The 22,606-nt window shown below is 43.3% G+C and overlaps 1 protein-coding gene across 3 annotated transcripts in view; it reads right to left on the minus strand.

Annotated features, from left to right (window-relative positions):
• Window positions 1-22,606, minus strand: part of LOC126213399 (zinc finger protein 493-like) — a 209,094-nt gene that overhangs the window by 55,304 nt on the left and 131,184 nt on the right. The window contains exon 7 of one of the 3 annotated variants that reach the window (XM_049941112.1): window positions 7,282-7,416. The exons of the other annotated variants lie outside the window; for them this stretch is intronic. Within the exon in view, the coding sequence (XP_049797069.1) occupies window positions 7,391-7,416 (26 nt within the window). The 3' untranslated portion in view covers window positions 7,282-7,390. Of the gene's footprint in view, window positions 1-7,281; window positions 7,417-22,606 lie in introns of those variants that run through there. 3 annotated transcript variants of the gene reach the window in all.

Here is a 22,606-nt window from a genome sequence, read left to right on the forward strand (position 1 = left end):
ATCATTGTCTGAGGGAACATGCAGTGCACTGTCTGTGTGATGGGCCACTGATGACACCAGAAGGCCTCTGCAGACTGAAGTAAGCATACATCACGAAGGATGGTTGCCATCTCCCCTGCACCACCTCCACTGCAGTAGCTTGATAGGAAATATAGGGACTATATATCCAGTACGGTTTCCATGATGAACAATCATGACAACCTCCACCATCCCACTGAAACCAGGCCCAGGGTGGTGAATTGCAGACATCGTGACCTGTCGCGACTAGCCACATATCCACCATGGCGGTCATGCAGCCCAGATGCTACAGTTTCAAGTTATAAATATACCGGGTGATCAAAAAGTCAGTATAAATTTGAAAACTGAATAAATCACGGAGTAATGTAGATAGAGAGGTACAAACTGACACACATGCTTGGAATGACACGGGGTTTTACTAGAACCAAGAAAATACAAAAGTTCAAAAAATTTCTGACAGATGGCGCTTCATATGATCAGAATAGCAGTAATTAGGATAACAAAGTAAGACAATGCAAACGTGATGTTCTTTACAGTAAATGCTTAATACGTCCACCATCATTCCTCAACAATAGCTGTAGTCGAGGAATAATTTTTTGAACAGCACTGTAAAGCATGTCCAGAGTTATGGTGAGGCATTGACGTCGGATGTTGCCTTTCAGCATCCCTAGAGATGTCAGTCGATCACGATACACTTGTGACTTCAGGTAACCCCAAAGCCAATAATTGCACGGACTGACGTCTGGGGACCTGGGAGGCCAAGCATGACGAAAGTGGCGGCTGAGCACACGATCATCACCAAACGACGCCCGCAAGAGATCTTTCACGCTTCTAGCGATATGGGGTGGAGCACCATCCAGCATAAATATCGTACATTCCAGCAGGTGTTTATCAGCCAGGCTGAGGATGATGCGATTCAGTAACATATGGGCGTACCTCTTACTTGTCACAGTAGCAGTTACAAAACCCACATTTCTTCGAAGAAAAAAGGCCCGATAACGGTAGATGTGGTAACTCCAACCCATACCGTGACTTTCTCGTCGTGCAATGGAGTTTCCACGACACTTCTAGGATTTTCGGTAGCCCAAATTCTGCTGTTGTGGGTGTTGACAGTCCCTCGAAGCATGAAATGAGCCGGCCGAAGTGGCCATGCGGTTAAAGGCGCTGCAGTCTGGAACCGCAAGACCGCTACGGTCGCAGGTTCGAATCCTGCCTCGGGCATGGATGTTTGTGATGTCGTTAGGTTAGTTAGGTTTAACTAGTTCTAAGTTCTAGGGGACTAATAACCTCAGCAGTTGAGTCCCATAGTGCTCAGAGCCATTTGAACCATGAAATGAGCTTCGTCGGTCCACAACACGTTACGCAATCAATTGTCATCTTCCGCCATCTTTTGAAACGCCCACACCGCAAATGCCCTCCGCTTCACTAAATCGCCGGGGAACAGTTCATGATGCCGATGGATTTTGTACGGTTAGCATCGGAGGGTACGCCTAAGTGCCAACCAAACAGTAGTATACGGAATGCCGGTGCGACTTGCGACTGCATGACCGCTGACTTCCCCGTGCATAGACGAACCCGCTACAGTCTCCATTTCTTCCTGAACTGTCTCAGCAGAATTACGCTTTGTGCTCTGTCGGCCGCTACGGGTCTATCGAGTAAACAACCCGTGGCTTCGAACTTCGAAATCATTCTCGCCACAGCTGCATTTGTCAACGGACCTTTACCCATTCGAATCCCCTTCCTATGGCGATAGGATCGTAACGCCGAACTAGCACATTCCCCATTCTGATAATACAGCTTCACTAAAGCGCCTTTTCAGGTAACGTCAACATGCAGCGACTGCTGGCGCATCTGATTCTCTCTCTCATTACAGCTCGTTTTATACACGATTGTCATGCGCAGTCACTGACGTTTTGCTGTCCAGCGCCGTCTGTCGGACATTTTGTGAACTTTGTTTTGTTTTTGTTCTAATAAAACCCCATGTCATTCCAAGCATGTGTGTCAATTTTTACCTCTCTATCTACATTATTCCGTGGTTTATTAAGTTTTCAAATTTATACTGACTTTTTGATCACCCGGTGTTTGTGTGGTGTCTGCTCTGTCAGACACGGACAGCAGGATAGACAGCACTCAGATGTATACTTTTCTGCAAAATCACAACGGCTCCTTGATTTTTGTGTCAGTGTAGATGCAGTAATATCGTCCGCATTCCTATGGAAATCAGTAATTTATGAGTAGATGGTAAATGGAATAGTGACACTGCGTTGCAGCGTGCGATAAGTCATAAATCTCAGTCAGTCAGCGACTGTGTCCGTATGGCTTCACTCATATAAAGGAGTAAATCTGGGTTCGAGTCCTGATCCAGCACAAATTTCCAACATTTCCCATTGCATTACCACAATACCCTGTGCATCTGAAAGTCAGTAATTCCCACCAACCACTTACATTTCTTTCCCCGTTCTCTATTTCACAAAACAGTTTCAAGTTATTTAAGTAACAACTGAAATACTTGTGCATGCACTTAGAAATCATTATTTTTTTTAGGTTACTCTTGCAGAAGTGTTTTACACATGCAGCCTTTGAACTTTAAAGCGCAAATACTACTTTGTTTATTTAGTTGCCTCGATATTCCATTTCTCGTGGAAAATAAACCATCAGGTTATTTTGTTTCAAGATTTTTTAAGAAGTTAACCGATTTTCAGATTCAGTTTATCTAAAGCATCACATATCGAATACAACTCTTGTGCTGGGGTTGATTGTTTGTTAGTAAGTATTTTACCTTTGTGTAAATTGCAATATGGCAGATACCAGTGGCAGTCTTCTTTTTCTTCTTTCTATCCTTCTCCTTCTTCTTGTGCTAGAAGCAAAATATATTTATGTCAACCTCTATAATTCTTGTATACTGTTTTCTGGATCTCTGTATTGTCACACTTGTGGTTATCACAAAAACTGTCAGATTTGTAATACTTCATGTATGAAGAATTCTTTGGGAGTGTAGAAGATGTAAGATGTATCAAGTTCATCTTACAAATTATTCCTTTTTGATGTCTGCTATTTATGAGGGATAATTTTAGAGGGATGGGAATTAGTTTTCATAATTTTGCCGGTCAGAAGAATTTCGATGTTTATCTGCAGGGCTACCATCCCATTTTCCATTCGTTGTTTCACTTTTTTGCCGAGTATCGGAGGTGGAGTTCTCATTTCCGAACAGTTACTATATTTGATTAATTAAACAAGCAACCCTTTGTGAACACAATTCTGCGCTGCTCTGAAGTTAAATCCAATCTGCTTCCTGTTCTTATTATTAAGCGTCTAGCACATAGCTTCATTTTTTAAAATTCTGCCGAATAGACGACTATTTACTGGTACCTCCAGTTGTTCTTTCTAACATTCACGCCAGTGTCATGCCGGCCGTTGTGGCGGAGCGGTTGTGGGCGCTTCAGTCCGGAACCGCGCTACTGCTACGGTCGTAGGTTCGAATCCTGCCTCCGGCATGGATGTGTGTGATGTCCTTAGGTTAGTTAGCTTTAAGTAGTTCTAAGTCTAGGGGACTGATGACCTCAGATGTTAAGTCCCATAGTGCTCAGAGCCATTTCAAACGCCAGTGTCATCTCCGTTCCCGTGCTCGGCGAAATCACGTGGGCTCTTGCACTGGTGGCTTTGCGTAAGTGGCCCAATTTTACCAGGCGACCCAATTGATCTTTTCTCTAGCACCTCTTAGCACTTTACTGCATCACAACATTTGTCTTTCTGATGTGTCTCCACTGTGTTTTAGTTTATGTAACAAATATCTAAAATATGATGTTACAATGCCTATGTTGTTCAGAAATACGATATAAAGTTTCTCTGGACATGTCCGTAGGAACAGGCACTTAAGCGTCTAAAACCGTCAGCTGTATACCCGAATGACAACAGGAAAGATTTTTACCAGACCACAGCTCGAACCAGGATTTCCTGCTTATCGCAAGCAGTCACCTGACAATTAGGCTATGCAAGCACGAGTCATGGTCAGACCCAAACTCCCGTATGTCGTCAACCATGTGCCTACAATCTGCACTCGTATATCCATTTTGTATATTCCCGTACAGGAGAGACTTTTTTAATTTAAAGTCGCTTGCCTAGTTTCGGCCTGTGTCGTTTACAACTACAATAGAAAGTGCAGGCTTGTGGCCATCGCCTTCTTGTATCTCCAGCTCGCTGTGATTACGCGCAGAAATTATGCCAGAATGTGCCTCGTTTCCGTCACATTCCACTGCATCATCGTTTGGCACAAATCTCTACTGTAATTGGAATTTTGCACTCATTTAACTTATTTCTGTGCTGTAGGAACCTGATTTTTTCTGTTTTCGTTATTGGAATTTCAAGTTCATTTTTATTTACAAGAATTTCGGGATTATTATTCCGTAGACCTTCGATGTCAAGAAGTGTGTAAATATGAAACAAAACATGAAACACCTATGCAATTCTGTAAGGTCAGTTATGGATACAGAATAACGTAACAATTTAGTTTTCTTTTCTTCTTTTTTTATAATACATGACAAGCGAATGATAATGGTTTATTCTATGACTACTACTGTAGTCGTCTATTAGGTCTACAACTTTGCTTCCGCCCTTTTGCAATAGACGGCAGTAGTGGAAAGTAGTGGTGCAAGTCGTACGTCGTTAAGTGTCATACAGCAAGCTTAAGCATTAGAGTACATAAGGCCATCAAAATATTAGTCGATTTTTGATTGCATCATAGAGTTACTCTCGACTGAATGTATCAGCTAACGAGCCCAATAATCGTCACCTGCGGGAGGTTTTAATTTTCCCCTTTGATATGAAGAAATCAGCGGCTGAGGTTCATAAAAAGCTGGGTAAGACCTATGATTAGACGCCTGTTAGTGGAAGAACTTCACAGAAAATGGTTTCCATGCTTCACGATTGGTGATTTTGACGTCGAAGACCGGCTTGGTTGTGAAAGAGAGACGGCTTACGATGTTACTGCAACCGACGGGAACAATCACAGGAGATCTTTATCGAAAGCAATAGATGTGTCTGAGCCGAGAACTGAAAGACAAACGGCCACACTACAGCGATAGGCATGAAAAAATGATTCCAGAATGAGATTTTCACTCTGCAGCGGAGTGTGCGCTGATATGAAACTTCCTGGCAGATTAAAACTGTGTGCCCGACCGAGACTCGAACTCGGGACCTTTGCCTTTCGCGAGCAAGTGCTCTACCAACTGAGCTACCGAAGCACGACTCACGCCCGGTACTCACAGCTTTACTTCTGCCAGTACCTCGTCTCCTACCTTCCAAACTTTACAGAAGCTCTCCTGCGAACCATGCAGAACTAGCACTCCTGAAAGAAAGGATATTGCGGAAACATGGCTTAGCCACAGCCTGGGGGATGTTTCCAGAATGAGATTTTCACTCTGCAGCGGAGTGTGCGCTGATATGAAACTTCCTGGCAGATTAAAACTGTGTGCCCGACCGAGACTCGAACTCGGGACCTTTGCCTTTCGCGGGCAAGTGCTCTACCAACTGAGCTACCGAAGCACGACTCACGCCCGGTACTCACAGCTTTACTTCTGCCAGTACCTCGTCTCCTACCTTCCAAACTTTACAGAAGCTCTCCTGCGAACCATGCAGCACTAGCACTCCTGAAAGAAAGGATATTGCGGAGACATGGCTTAGCCACAGCCTGGGGGATGTTTCCAGAATGAGATTTTCACTCTGCAGCGGAGTGTGCGCTGATATGAAACTTCCTGGCAGATTAAAACTGTGTGCCCGACCGAGGCTCGAACTCGGGAACTTTGCCTTTCGCGGGCAAGTGCTCTACCGACTGAGCTACCGAAGCACGACTCACGCCCGGTACTCACAGCTTTCCTTCTGCCAGTACCTCGTCTCCTACCTTCCAAACTTTACAGAAGCACTCCTGCGAACCATGCAGCACTAGCACTCCTGAAAGAAAGGATATTGCGGAGACATGGCTTAGCCACAGCCTGGGGGATGTTTCCAGAATGAGATTTTCACTCTGCAGCGGAGTGTGCGCTGATATGAAACTTCCTGGCAGATTAAAACTGTGTGCCCGACCGAGGCTCGAACTCGGGACCTTTGCCTTTCGCGGGCAAGTGCTCTACCAACTGAGCTACCGAAGCACGACTCACGCCCGGTACTCACAGCTTTACTTCTGCCAGTACCTCGTCTCCTACCTTCCAAACTTTACAGAAGCTCTCCTGCGAACCACGCAGAACTAGCACTCCTGAAAGAAAAGATATTGCGGAGACATGGCTTAGCCACAGCCTGGGGGATGTTTCCAGAATGAGATTTTCACTCTGCAGCGGAGTGTGCGCTGATATGAAACTTCCTGGCAGATTAAAACTGTGTGCCCGACCGAGACTCGAACTCGGGACCTTTGCCTTTCGCGGGCGAGTGCTCTACTAACTGAGCTACCGAAGCACGACTCACGCCCGGCACTCACAGCTTTACTTCTGCCAGTACCTCGTCTCCTACCTTCCAAACTTTACAGAAGCTCTCCTGCGAACCATGCAGCAAGTTGAGTACCGGGCGTGAGTCGTGCTTCGGTAGCTCAGTTGGTAGAGCACTTGCCCGCGAAAGGCAAAGGTCCCGAGTTCGAGTCTCGGTCGGACACAGGTTTAATCTGCCAGGAAGTTTCATGAAAAAATGAGTTTACAGCATGACAGTGCGCGACCCCATGTCGAACATCCCGTCAAAACATTCCTGGAAACGTTGAAATGGGAGGTTCTACCCCACCCACTGTATTCTCCAGATATTCCTTCCTCCGAATGCCAACTTTCTCGATCTATGAGACACGACCTAGCTGAGTGGCACTTACAGTCATATGAACATGTGCAAAATTGGATCGAATCATCGCTCCCCTCAAAGAATCACCAGTTTGCCCACTGTGGGATTCGTATGCTGCCCTAAAACTGGGAGAAAGCAGTGGCCAGCGATGGCCAATACTTCGACTAGTAAATTTTTTGTAAGTTTTTCACAATAAAGTCTCGAACTTCGAGAAAAAACGGCAGATGCAAAGTTGTAGACTGAGTATTTGTTGTATATTTTATTGGGTTACATTATTTTTTACTTATGTACCTAAATGTGACAATGTGATATATGATGGTCACGATGTTTGACAAAGATGTTTACTGGTTTTTCATACTTGTTTACATTTATCATCAGATTGTATTTGTCATAAATGCTTTGTTAAGTGGTGCTTGCTATAGTTTCATTTGAGTATTAGGTTTTTCCGTAAGAGGGTTTGATAAACTGTTCACATGCAGCTTCAGCTTTTCTTTGTGCTACCACTGTTGTGGATTGGCAAGAGAGCCAACCCACTATGAGAGGAAGCCGAAAGGCACGCGTTTCAGCTCACGCAGGCTGGCGTGAGGTCTGAAACAGGACAAGGAAGTTAGACTTTAGCAAATAAGGACGTAGATGTTGGAATACTTAACTTTAATCCGTAAATGGTGAACATCGCTCTTGACGGTACATGTTTTACAGCTTCAGTAGTAACTGGTAATGGCGCCTTGCTAGATCGTAGCAAATGACGTAGATGAAGGCTATGCTAACTATCGTCTCGGCAAATGAGAGCGTAATTTGTCAGTGAACCATCGCTAGCAAAGTCGGCTGTACAGCTGGGGCGGGTGCTAGGAAGTCTCTCTAGACCTGCCGTGTGGCGGCGCTCGGTCTGCAATCACTGATAGTGGCGACACGTGGGTCCGACGTATACTGACGGACCGCAGCCGATTTAAAGGCTACCACCCAGCAAGTGTGGTGTCTGACGGTGACACCACAACCACTGGACCAGAATAATTCTCTTTTTTTGTTTCCTGGGAGTTAATTATGTAATGGTTATGTAGTTGCAGCTATTAAGGTCAAGAAGTTTGGCGGGACATACATGTATATACTTGTTTCTCATTTTCTGTGAACTCTCAGTGAGAATTTCTATTTTCATGTTAACGTGTCATGGAGTAAACACCGGATAAAAAAAAATCTTAAAATTCCATCAATTTTTAAAATTATTATACCTTCTGGACAGCGTAAAGTATTCTCTTCACGCTATTTGCCCCGACAGTTTTATGTCTGTTGTGTGGGTCCCTAATTAGTTTTGATTAATGTTAATTCCCACTCTTAAAATAGAAATTGCTTAATGCGCTTATTCATTGGTATTGACGTACTGTATTTATTTGTCTTACTATTACGAATCTGATTATGATCATGTGAGTGTTTGAGATATTGTACATTTTCAGCAGCTCACTTTAGCAATCAATTTAGAATATCATATCACCTAAGCCAGAAACTGTAAAGGCCAGCAAAGCATTTTGTTATGCACGTATGTTTTTATATTTCTGTTGTTGCAAAGTGAAGTGAACTGAGTCTGACCAAACTCAGTTACACTTTAAATATAATTTATTTAAAGGATCCATTCACCTATGTCTCTTATGTCTTTTCGAAAGTGTGAATGATGAACAACTCTAGATGTCACTCGAAACAGTGGTCCCTTTAAGTTAATAATTTTTATCTTTTCGTTTCTCTTTAAGTTTCACCTTCTGTGCCTAGTTTTTGTATTGAGGTGTATGCCACTACATGAGTGCTGTTTTGGTGTATCAAAACTCAAGGGCAGCACTGAGACCTTGCAAAGTTACAGCATAGGCCAGTATTTATTCAATAACTACACAGAATGGGTAGGGACAACGGCTCCCACACCTATCTGGACATACATGTGAGTTCTTCTTTTGTAATTTGATTCAGCTAAAGGGAAGATGTCTTACGCCAGGTGTTTTCAGATTAGCTAGTACCACAGGCCACAAACTCCTCACTGTGACTATGTAAGCATCGCATCAATGGAAGAAAATTCGATGTCATTTGTTTCGCAAACATTCATTTTATTTATGTTTTATGCTCTTCTTATTTTAAAACATATTTGGTGGGCTAATGACTTAAAGTGAAGAATTTCACTGACGCAAAGCACGTACTGTAAAATACCCAACCCACAGACGACTAAACAATGCTGTTCCCCACAGGCCCACGTGCAGCTCTTGTTACTGGAACTGCTCTGCTGTGGAAGTGTGCCACTTCATAAATGATTTTCAGTAAAATAAGTTATTATTTCGAATATGGATCCCTCTGCCGCAGTTCCATCTAGAGTGGCGTGACTCAATAGTTGTTTAAGGAAAGAGACATTCCAGGCAAGAGTGAAAGGTAGGTATAAAAGTTTACTATAGTGAACAGTGAGTGGTGTGCCGCCATCATATCAACTGCGCGAGCTGCGGTTTGTCCATCACTGGTTTAGGCCATCTGCAACAGCCGCTTACGTGTTTTGTCTCTGTTACGGAGCAGAAAACCCAACCTTGATGTTCTTGAGATGGGGAACTCCACCTTATGGAGTGTGCCAATGTAACCTACATTAGGGCTACAATCCCAGACTTCAGTGATAACTCTCAACTGCCTATGAGACAGAACTCTTTGACTGTAATTATGTCTCAGTGGACCTCGACACAAACATTAGTTCTATTCTAGCCTCAAGGCATTAGGCATGGTTTACATTACAAAAACTAGTATAGTCCCACGAACACAGGTGACAGTATTTTATGCTGAGGTTTTATGAGTTTTTCTTAAGGATATAATGTTTCATTGTTGGTATCACATTCCTGAAAGCCTCCTGCTGTGGTGCCTCTTCCACAATTGATACTTATTCGTTCTCCAGAAGTTATTACTTTAGACGGAGCTTCAATTGTGTCTGAAGAGAAAACGGTTACTGGCAGAAATGTAAAAAGCTAATGAGTGTTTAACAATTTGAATTATAGCAATATCTGTTGAAAATCAGTTGATCAGACGCTACAAAAAGAAGCTTAACTTAAAGAATCGCTGCAGTGGGATATTCATGTACCCTGATCACATATTTTTACATGAAACGACTACATCCGAAAGCTCTCTCATATTCCATGAACTGTAGCCAAAGACTTAAAACTGCATAGATGTGCAATTTCACTGCTATAACTTGCAGAAATTTATACGAATTATAAATGAGTGACCTATGTAAGTAGCCTATGTGGTGCACAGTATTATCTTACCCCTTACATATGAAACACGATCAATTAATTAAATAAATAATTTAACCTCGTTAAATGGGCAACTCACTCATAAACATTAATCACAGGAGAATTTTAATAACAGGAACAACATTTATACACAAAACGTAAATGAGTAAGATGCATCAGAAATTATTTTTCCACTTTTATATTTTAACGAGGAGCCGTTTTTTTATATTTAAATGGCACTTCTATCATATTCCAGCATACTTAGTTTAATCAAGTTTCTTAGTTCAATTAAGTAATTCCAAACGAAGCGAACTGCAGTTATGCAAGGGAAACAATGTACGAGGTTAAGTCAAATTATCCAAATCTTCCGCAAAATTAACTTTTGCAGGAGTCATATGCATTCCTTGAAAGCATACTTGCAGTTGGTACTACTGTGGTAACATGCAACTCACTTGATCTTTATGGCAACAGAAGTGCTCCAGCATAAAAATATTCCCTCCATTAGCAATATGCACAAACGAACAACAAGGAGCAGTGATACGGTTATTTGGTCATAAGGAGTGAAATGGCCTGAAATTCATGGTAGACTATTAGCACAGTACAGGGACAGTAAATTGCTGTGATGAAGTTCTTTCAGGTGGGTCGATAATTCAAATGTGGCTGGACAAAACCGACTCACAAACAGGAAGCAGGGCGCCTGTCAACGCCCAAAAAGGCCGAAAAAATGGAGCAAGCTCAGTTGACGGTTTTGACGAATAGGCAGATTACTATCGATGGCGTAATGTTTACATTGAACGTCAGTCATGGTTCTGCCAATACCATCATCCGTGATGAACTTGGCCTACGATAAAGTTCGTTTGTCATGGAAGCCATGACAGCTCACTGAAGAACACAAACTTAGGTGTCTTGAGGTCAACCAATATTTACTTGACCATTATAACAGAGAAGGCGAGCCATTTTTGGAAATAATAGTGACACGTGATGAAACGTGGGCTCATCATTATTAGACACAATCAAAATGCCAGAGTATGGAGTGGAAGCACCCAGAATGACCAGTGAAGAAAAAATTCTAGTCTGCAACATCAGCAGGAACGGTTATGCAAACTGTGTTTTGTGATGCAAAAGGAATATTACATGGAGAAGGGGAAAACCATCAACAAAGTTTATTACTATGCGTTGTTGACTAGCAAACGTAAACCAGCAATGGATGAGGTCTTCTGTCACGGTAAGTTTTGCTGTTACACAGTAACGCCCATTCTCACATGGCTCGTCTCACCGTTGACACAATCCAGAAGATATGGAACATCCACCTTACAATCAAGATCATTCTCCATCAGACTTTTATTCGTTTGGATCGCTGAAAAACGCTTTGCGAGGTCATCGATTTTCCTGAGACACAGAGGAGCCAGAAGTGGTGCATCATTGGCAACCAATTGCAAACCAATGACTTCACAACCACCGTAAACCTTTTGGGCAGACATACTCAAGCTTGTGGACGGCTGGACCAAGTGAAGTTCAAAGAAATAAGACTATATTGAAAAATAATGTGTAAATCAAAATGTATTTCCCAAGTAAATGGAGTGTCTCATCAAAAGTCCGAATAATTTTTGACTTACCCTCATAAAACTGTACCCTCGTCATTTATGTTTCAATCTGGACCCCAGTGAGAAACGATGTTTGTCTAACCACGTATTGACTTATGCTTGAAAATCAAACAGGACCGGCCAGTCGTTCTGAACTCATTCTGGAATAGATATGTCAGCTATTATCGTGTGCTGGAAAATTTTTGTTAATGTTTATAGGTTGGTAGTTTGGTTACATGTCAGAAATTTTAGCTTTACTACAATGGTGTGTGTGTGTGTCTGTTGTTTTTATGAAATAAACAACTATAAAATTAATGGTGTTTTTTTTAATTAATAGCTTGACATTCAGTTACTGTGTAATTCCCACACAGTAAACTATGTACTTCCTGTAGCGTATCGACTGTATTCGGTAAAAAATACGTCAGAGCTGCAACAGAGACAGCCGCATGTGGGCGAGAGCGTTATGCATTGCAAAGCAAAACTCGGCCAAGTGGCATTGTGAAGCAGAGCCATCTGGGCGCGAAGTAGCAACCTTCGGTTGTGAAAATACACTTGACCTCTTAACAACAAATAATCCTGAGTTAATAACGAGCATAAAAACGGATACAGCGATCAATGAACACAGGGTTGTCGTAGCGAGGTTGAACCCCAAATCCTCCAAAAATAAACGAAAAACATACCTATCCAAAAAAGCTGATAAAACTTCACTTGATGCCTTCCTGAGAGACAATATCCACTCCTTCCAAATTAATAATATAAGTGTAGACCAGATGTGACTGCAGAAACAACGAAACAAACGTGCCATATTTAAACGGACGCTAAATCCACAAGATTTGGGCTCTTTTACAGAAGCTCGAAATTTTGCGCGGACTTCAATGCGAGATGCTTTTAACAGTTTCCACAACGAAACTTTGTCTCGAAATCTGGCAGAAAAGCTAAAGAGATTCTGGTCGTAGGCGAAGTATGGTAGCGGCAAGAAACAATAAATGCCTTCTCTGCACGATAGCAATGGAGATACTATCGAAAACAGTGTCGCAAAAACAGCGTTACTGAACACAGCCTTCCGAAATGCCTTCACAAAAGAAGACGAAGTAAATATTCCCGAATTCGAATCAAGAACAGCTGCCAAAACGAGTAATGTAGAAGTAAATATCCTCGGAGTAGTGAAGCAACTTAAATCACTTAATAAAAGTAAGTCTTCCTGTCCAGACTGTATACCAATTAAGTTCCTTTCAGATTATTCTGATGCATTAGTTCCATAGTTAACAATCATATACAACCATTCGCTCGACGAAAGATCCGTACCCAAAGACTGGAAAGTTGCACAGGTCACACCAATATCCAAGAAAAGTAGTAAGAGTAACCCACTTAATTACAGGCCCATATCATTAACATAGATATGCAGTAGGATTCTGGAACATATATTGTGTTCAAGCATTATGGATTACCTCGAAGAAAACGGTCCATTGACACACAATCAACATTGGTTTAGAAAACATCGTTCTTGTGAGACACAACTAGCTCTTTATTCGCATGAAGTTTTGGGTGCTACTGACAAGGGATTTCAGATCGATTCGGTATATCTGGATTACCGGAAGGCTTTTGACACTGTACCACACAAGCGGATTGTAGTGAAATTGCGTGCTTATGGAATATCGTCTCAGTTATGTGACTCGCTTTGTGACTTCCTGTCAGAAAGGAATTAGTAGTTGACGCAAAGTCATCGAGTAAAACAGAAGTGATTCCTGGCGTTCGCCAAGGTAGTGTTATGGGCCCATAACTGTTCCTTATCTATACAAACGAGTTGGGAGACAATATGAGCAGCCGTCTTAGGTTGTTTACAGATGACGTTGTCGTTTATGGACTAATAAAGTCATCGGAAGATCAAAACAAATTGCAAAACGATTTAGAATCTGAATGGTGCGAAAAGTGGCAGTTGACCCCAAATAACGAAAAGTGTGAAGTCGTCCACATGAGAGCTAAAAGGATTCCGTTAAACTTCGGTTACACGATAAATCAGTCAAATCTAAAGGCCGTAAATTCAACTAAATACCTAGGAATTAAAATTATGAACAACTTAAATTGGAAGGAACACATAGAAAATGTTGTGGGGAAGGCTAAACAAAGACTGTACTTTATTGGCAACACACTAGAAAATGTAACAGATCTACTGAGTAGACTGCCTTTCCTACGCTTGTCTGCCCTCTTTTAGAATATTGCTGCATGGTGTGGGATACTTACCAGGTAGGACTGACAGATTACATCGAACAATTTTAAAGAAGGCCAGCACACTTTGTATTATCGCGAAATATTGGAGAGAGTGTGACTGAAATGATACAGGATTTGGCCTGGACACCATTAAAAGAAAGGCGTTTTTCTTAGCGAAGGAATCTTCTCACGAAATTCTAATAACCAACTTCCTCGTCCGAATGCGAAAATATTTTGTTGACACCGACATACACAGGGAGAAACGATCACCACGATAAAATAAGGGAAATCAGAGCTCGTACGGAAAGATATAGGTGTTCGTTATTTATGCATGCTATACGAGACTGGAATAATAGAAAATTGTGAAGGTGGTTCGATGAACCCTTGCCAGGCACTTAAATGTGATTTGAAGAGTATCCATGTAGATGTAGATGTAGATGTCGACTTTGCAGTACGCTAGTGGAGGATGGAAGTCTTTGGTCACTTGCAAGTACGGAAGAGTGTAGAGTAATTGTCTTAAGCATTTAAGTTCTCAGCTATTCCCATTCACGTACTAAATGACTCTCGTCTCAGTATCACAGCCTAAACCACGACCCTGTGACACCCAGAGCGACATCCCAGAGTGCAGTATGGGGTGCGCTGTCTGACCACGAGGCAGAGAACACTGCCATGAGTCACAAGGGTGAGGAAGTTCACAGCCATCGTCAGCTGCACCGTCACACTGTCATCACTATCGCTGCCAGAGATGTGACTGAGAGCATCATTTGAGTGACGCCATGCTCAGCCGCACTCCCTGCGCATTCAGCAATGATGGACGTCTATTTTTTTACATGAGAGGCAACTGGAGGCCTCCACCAAGCTGTTCCTGATGTACTGCGGCCGAGGGCCATAAGAAAGAAATTAATTGAACAAATCTACTGTCATACTGATGTCTCATTTCACTCTCAACAGGGTCATTAAAGACTGATGTCAGAACATGAATGTCACCTCCTGAGAGCAATGTATGAACCTGCAGCATTTGGTACAGTGATTCAAAAAATTATTTTATTTTGGTCATGGAGAAGCAGTTTGATGGTCATGCATTTTGTGAAGTAGATAGTATTGCAAGTAGAGTTTAATTGCTGCTTTTTCCCGTAAGACACCGAGGATGTGGAGGCCTTTGTGGGAGACTTTAGAAATCTGGCTCATATGGAAGTTTGGTCTGGTCAGAAATTATTGAGTGTTGCAAAACTGAGACAGAGGAAGAAAAAACTTATGTAGGCTATACAGAAGCACCCCACAACATTCGAATTATTCAAAGAAAATTCAGTTAAAAGATATACGAAAAGAAATAGTGCCAAACATTATAGAGAACAATTAGGGCTGACAACTAAGAAGAATATGGAAACTGCGGAACAATTTGCAAATGGGATAAGGAAACTTTATGGATGTACCTATTAATTGGGACAGGATGCTGCACTCAGTGAAATTATTTTCCAAAAAACTGAGCGGAGGGAGCTCGAGGAATTTTAAGAAAGTTGCATGCAGAAATATCAAGACATGTGTGGACAGGGGTCAGACGGATTTGCACACAGCAGTTCAGTTCGCTATAGAATGTGAAGAGATCGATTTGTTGATTGGAATGCTCGGTAAACTGACAGTGTTTGCTGCTAATATAAAATGTTTCAGGTGTGGACAAATGGGGTATGTAAGGAGGAAATGTCGCCAGCCTCCAGATGATGTGGATAAAGTAAGAGAAAGTAATAGTTTCAGAAGTAGACGAACAGGCAGGAATAGCCCCAGGCCTACCTACGATCCATCCCAGTAAGATTGGATGCTACGAAATCGTATGCAGAGGGGTAATAGTAGGAAAGACAGGTCGCAGGATATTGTTGGACACAGACACGCATATGTTGGCCGCCAGTAATGCTCTGGTGAAATGTAAGCAATGGGACCCACCACAGTATAGACTGAGTGGAATTGCGGGGAAAAGAAGTGACACTATTAGAATCAGTGGACTTAAAGCAGACATTTGCCTGGATACGGTATGGTTTAAACAATGTGTAGAGATTGTTACACATGAGCTAGGGCTACGACAGGTATCTGATATTGGATTTCTTATATCAGTATTGCACCATAATCGATCTCCAGCTACATAGGGTGGAACTTGATAGAAAAATTTTTTAGTTACATGAAGCCATTGTCAGCGTAGCGATGTCGCGACGGAATTCCGCCATGAAAGACAAACCGACTAAACCACAAAAGACCACACTGAAGCTTGATTCAGACGATTGTTTACCTAAGGGTACTGTGAAACTGCTTTGGGTGAGTACTGAATCTAGCTTGCCAGTAGGACTTTTGTGTGTGGTGGAACCGTTAGAAGAGAATGAAGTATTAGGTCAGGTGTGTTGCTTGGTTAAAAGAGATATTGTATGCATTCAAGAAATAAAGCGTGAAGAGAAGTACCTGTTTATGTAGATAGAGGACATTTGATTAACAAAGGGGTTTGGTAATCGCTAATATGGATGTCCTGGAGCAGGAAGAGTGGGACACGAGGGGTGTCTTCCACGCCGTACACCACTGAAACTGCATTAGGAGAAAAAAGTGAAGCAGCTAAAGAGCAGCAATGCAGAATGAATGGAAAACTTTCTTTGGGAATTTAAGGATTTATTTTTTCCAAAACAGTCATTAGCACTTACGCATATTACACAGCACTGCATACCAATAGGAAATAAATCACCATTCTGGCGCAAATCATTCAGAATACTTAGGTACTTGCAGCCAATTTTGAAGGAATGTATCGATCAACAGTTGAAAGGAGGAATAATTGAAGAAAGTAATAGTCCATGGGGGTCAGGAACAGTCGTCATGTCAAAAAAATCATTGAATGGGTCACAGAAGTACAGGTTTTCCTTTGATCCCGGCCCCCAAATTCAGAAACCATAATTGACGTCTATCCTTTAACAAACATTACAGAAGTCTTGGATCATTTAGCATAATGCAAGTTTTTCCAACAATGTATGTGGACAGTCATTGTCACCAGGTATAGACTTCACCCCAGGATCGACACGAATCAGCGTATTTGGCGTAGTGTGGACAATACCAATTCAGAAAAATTCCATACGGGGGGTAGTAGTAGTAGAGGGGTTTTGTGGGCGCACGACAGCAAGGTCTTCAGAGCCCATTCAGTAACATAGGGAGACGGGTGTCAAGAAAAATCCCAGAACAGGAATATAAAACGGAACATAAAACACGGGTAACAATCGTTGAAAAATATGTGCTCATCCACACCGAAGCGTGGGATGAAGCAGGGTGTCAACAGTAAACCATGGACAACACAGGAAGAAAATGATAGAGGGAGCTAAAACAATATTGCAGATGGAAGTGGCTGGCTGACCACAAGGAAAAAAAGGGGAGGAGTCAGCCACTCTGCAATACACTAAAAAACCTCCAGCCTAAAAGTTTAGGCCAGAGTCCAGACACGTCACAAAACTTAAAAACCCTAGACACACACGTCTCATCATTAGCTAAAACAGAAGGCAGATCCCCATCAACTTGTACTTCTGCCCGTGCATCACGGTATAAAAAGCAGTCTTTTAAAATGTGCCGGACAGAGATGTGCACACCACAAGCATCACAAAACGGAGGATCCTCCCGCCGTAATAAAAAGCTATGTGTGAGAGGACAGTGCCCGATCCGAAGACGTGTGAGGGCCACCTCTTCCCGCCTGAGCAACTGGCAAGAGGAGCGCCACGGCCGAGTGGTTGACTTTACCAACCGCAGTTTATTGGCCGTCACCGCCAGCCATTCGTCCTTCTACAACTCCATGCACTTCCTGGGGAGTGCAGCAATGACCGACTGCAAGGGGATAGGACTCTGGTCCACATCCTGCTCTCTGCAGGCCTCCTTGGCAGCCCGATTGGCCTGTTCATTGCCCCATATGCCGACAGGACCAGGCACCCAGCAGAAGGATACCTCTTTACCCCGCCGTTGGAGCAAGTACAGTTGGTCATGTATCAGCTGGACCATCTCCTCAGTCGGGTATACGTTCTGCAGTGATTGTAAGGCGCTAAGAGAATCGGAGCAGAGAAGAAATCGATCGCCCCGAACACGATGCATCTGCTCCAGTGCCTTCAGGATCGCGTGGAGCTCCGCTGCGAAAACGGTATATTCAGCAGGGAGGTAACATGATCAGGGAACACCACAGAACAGCCAAGGAAATTCTCCTGTTTGGAGCCATCAGTGTAAACGACAGTGAAACCGTGATGCACATCTAAAATGTTAAAAAACAGTGACTGGAATGTAAAATCTGGCGTGCCATCCTTCTTAAAACGAGTCAAATCTAAAATAAGTTTGGGTCTCCAGAGGAGCCAAGGTGGAGATCTGCTCCAACCGCGACGTAAAACACGAAGACCAGCCATAGACATCGCAGCGAGGCAATCCTGTGCGCGAATCCCATAGGGCTGCGTCGCACGTTGCCGGTTATGAAATAACCGTGCCAGAGGAGGCTGAGCAACTGTATGTATGGCGTGGACAAAGTTTTATACGCCTGGCGTACCGTAAGTAGCCGTGGCCGCATATGAAGTGGCGGTTCACCTGCCTCTGCACAGAGGCTTGGTATGGGGCTAGTTCGGAATGCCCCAGTGGCCAACCGAAGCCCTTCATGGTGGACAACGTCCAAAATCTTTAAGTAAGAAGGCCTCGCAGACCCATACACCGTGAACCCATAATCGAGCCGAGATCGCACAAACGCCCTGTAAAACTGGAGCAGACAAGTCCTGTCAGCTCCCCATGTACTGTGGCTAAGACATTTTAAAATACTTAAAGCCTGAAGCGACCGCCTTTTCAGGTTTTTAAGATGAGGTAACCACGTGAGCCTCGAGTCAAAAATGAGCCCCAGAAATCTCACCGTGTCTTTAAAAGTAAGAATAGTGTCCCTCAACCGCAACTCAGGAAAGGTTAAAATCGAACGAGAACGGTTAAAAAGAACACATACAGACTTCTCGGTGGAAAACTTAAAACCACACTTCTGCGCCCAGTCATCCAAACGCCTAACCGTAAGTTGCAACTGACGAGTTGTCGTTGCAAGGCTTGAAAAAGAGCAGAACAAAGAGAAATCATCCACAAACAAAGAACACTGGACAGGACTTTTCCCTATGGACGTAATGCTATTAATAGCGATGGCAAAGAGAGTCACACTTAAAACGCTACCCTGAGGGACACCATTCTCCTGCTCAAAGCGATCAGACAGGACGTCACCCATTCGGTATCTAAAATATCGTGGCGAGAGGAAAGACTGAATAAAAAGAGGAAGACAACCACGAAAACCCCATTCGTGAAGCTGCTCCAGGATGAGACGCCTCCAAGTGGTATCGTAGGCCTTCTCGATGTCGAAAAATACACCTAGAAGGTGATGACGGCGGAGGTTGTATAGCCGCCTACAGGAGGGCAAGGTTATCGAAGGTGGAACGAAACCTCCTGAACCCACACTGAAATCGACTAAGGAGTTGCCGGGATTCTAACATCCAGACAAGGCGGCGGTTGACCATCCGCTCCAAGGTCTTCCCTATGCAACTAGTGAGGGCAATACTACGGTAGCTACTTGGGCTCCTGCGGTCTTTCCCAGGTTTTAAAAAAGGGATTAAAACTGCCTCACGCCACGCGTCAGGAAAGCGACCCGACGCACAAATGTCATTAAAAAGTGCGAGGAGGAGTTCTTTGTTGCGCATTGTGAGGTGCCATAGCATACTGTAATGGATCTTGTCGTGACCAGGGATGTGTCACGAGCTCCAGACAATGCAGAATCCAGCTCCCACATAGAAAATGGGCAGTTGTAAACTTCATGAGAGGTGGACTGGAAGTTCAGACTACATCTCTCAGCAACCGCTCTATGGTGCTGGAAACCTTTGATCCTGACTGGTTGTTGCAGTAACTGTGGCAAAATACTGAAAGGTCTCTGTTGGATTCCTTTCATGTTTGATTTCTTAAATCTGTTGTCATTTATGGAATAAATTCCGCTTCTAAATTTACTGTGGCGTTTCTGACTATCTGGGAGGAGACTGAGTAGTGGAACGTGTTACTTTTACACGTAAACAAGAACGATCTGTCACACTACTACACTTTAAAACACAGTGTATATGTAATTCATGTCACACAGTCTCATACGGAACCTACATCCGCTTTCTTTTATATACTGTATATGATAAGATACTGTCATCCCCCTTCCCTTCTGTGTGAGAGGATGAATGAGCAAATGTATTTCTAGTTGCATGCTTGAGGGTAGCAGACAAGGCTGTCTGCTAGAGAACAGTAGGACCAACGTCGGAACAGGTAGCTACGCTTCCTAAAAGCAAAGAGGTTTCTATCCTTAGTATGGTCCTGTCCGTCTCTTGTCATGTTGGTATAGGAAGCTGCCCCTCCGGCCACTTCCGTTTGTATTTGTGAGGCACCCTCAGAAAGGGAGCAGGGCAGTCGGTCCGTGGCGAGCGTCTGAAGTGGTAAGATCTCCGGCTAAGCGCGTGTCTGCTAAGTCCGTAGGACAATGGATTTCTTAAGTTCAGCCTAACTGAAAATTTAATCACCTTTATTTCAGGTTTAGCTCTAAAATATCTAATGTTATCTTAAATTGCAGCGCAGTGTAATTCTCGTGCGAAGTTCAGATTATTTTCCGGTAGTTGCTTTGTCACTACTTTGTGAGTAAAGTGGAACCACGTGTTGATCAGTAACTCTAACTAAAATCAATCTTAAGTGCGAATGCTGGTGTGATTATAACGTCTCGTCTTGAAAATATTTTTTAATATAGCAACTTTTCTTTATGTTCAACCCACGTGGGGTGTACTTTGCGAGACCAGTACCACGTGCTTATATAACTGTTTGACCCGTCAGGTTAACAGTAAGACGTTAGTAACCAGTTCGAGATTTTTCTTTTGTAAATTGCTTTTCGATCTAATTTATTTTAATTATCAAAATTATTGTGGAGTTATACGCTTTGTGTAAACCAAGTTGACCACGTGAAGCATGTGGTGTAATCATCAAAGTAGCCCTCAGCTATTCTTTTTGGGAAGATTTCACAGAGAGTTAGTATGAATTTAGTATACCAGTATGTGGTAATTACATGACGGACAGGATTGTGCTACGAACGTAATTTCTTTGGGTGAAAATTTGAATCTGTTGGTAGTAGTTAACTTTCTCTTGCACATGTTTCAACGTTCTTCGTGTGTTATTTTATAAATGCAGTGTTGTATGCAGTCTCCCAATCTTGGCTCCATATTTGATGTGTTCCGTAAGATTTTCACAATCCTAAATAAGGCACCAGCTTAGTTACGAATAGAATTTAATATGCTGAAATTTCATGATCAATCTTAAAATAAATTTCCAAATATAAACGGATTTCTTTCTTTTTATTTAAATTCTTTTTATATATATATATATTACCGGTTGTTGTATGACTATTAAAAGATTATAATTAATGTTAGTCTGGTTGGGAATTTAGTAAACCTAGACTAGATACTTGGTGAAACAGTTGCGCAGTAATCCACGGTTAACTTCCCCAGACAGCTCACAGCTTTTAACCCGCTTTCATTGTCTATTAGCACCGATTTCATAGCAAAATTAAAGTAACAAACTTACAATACGCTGCCATAGTCTGGGCAATGTCTCGCGGATCCATGTGGAGAGTGCCGTTAGTCATTACAGCAGCTATGGGGCACCTCCCTCCTCTGCCAGAAATTCTCCTGATGGTCTCCCACACAATGGAACTTTTGGTGGAACGATTAATGGTGTTCAGGAACGTTTGTCACGACCTCTCTTGCTCTCACGAATAATGCGGCGACATCTTGCCCTCGCCACCCGAAAGGCTGCAAGATTCTCAGCAGTCGGCTGACACTTGAACCGACGCAGAGCCGCACGCCTGGTCCTGATTGCAGAGCGGCATTCGTCACTCCACCAAGGCACAGGTGGCCTCTTCCGGTGGCCTGTGGACTGTGGAATGGATGCTGCAGCGGCGTGGTGGACCGTTTTGGTAATATGATCCACCCACACCTCAACATTCGCACAGTGTTCGAATTGGGCCAACTGGCTATAAAGTGTCCGGTCAGCTCCACTGAGCACCCATCGTGGTGGTCTCCTTTCGGGGCCCACGCCATCTGGCAGGTGAATCCAGATTGGGAAATGATCACTGCCGTGCAAGTCAGCAACGACTTCCCAATGAGCACTGGCGGCAAGAGCTGGAGAGCAAAGCGAGAGATCAGTGGCAGAGAACGACCCAGTCGCCGTGCAGAAATGAGTACTCTGTCCTCCATTGAGCAAGTAGGCACAGGATGACAGGAGAAGCCTCTCAATTGCTCTACCCCTGGGGCAGGTAACTGCAGAGCCCCAAAGCACATTGTGGGCATTAAAATCACCACAAATAATGAATGGCTGGGGGAGCTGTGTAGGAAGGTCGGTGAGAGCCACTTCATCAAGAGCATCATGTGGGGGCAAGTAAAGTGAACATACAGTCAATGGATGACGCACGTGCATGGACACAGCGACGGCCTGTAAAGTCGTCGTAAGTGAGAGAGGCGAGGAGTGGTAGTCCGTCCTGACGAAAATACCTACGCCTCCTCTAGCTCTCTCTCCACGCAGGTCGTCCTTTTTGTGGAGTGTATAGCCTCGTATCTCAGGGGAGTATGATGGATGGAAATACGTCTCCTGGAGACAGAGACACAGTGGTCTACCCTGAGAGAGTAGACGAAGTTCCTCCACATGCGTCCTGAACCCTTGCAAGTT

The sequence above is a fragment of the Schistocerca nitens genome, chromosome 11 (assembly GCF_023898315.1).
Source record: "Schistocerca nitens isolate TAMUIC-IGC-003100 chromosome 11, iqSchNite1.1, whole genome shotgun sequence".
In the NCBI taxonomy this organism is placed as follows: Eukaryota; Metazoa; Arthropoda; class Insecta; order Orthoptera; family Acrididae; genus Schistocerca; species Schistocerca nitens.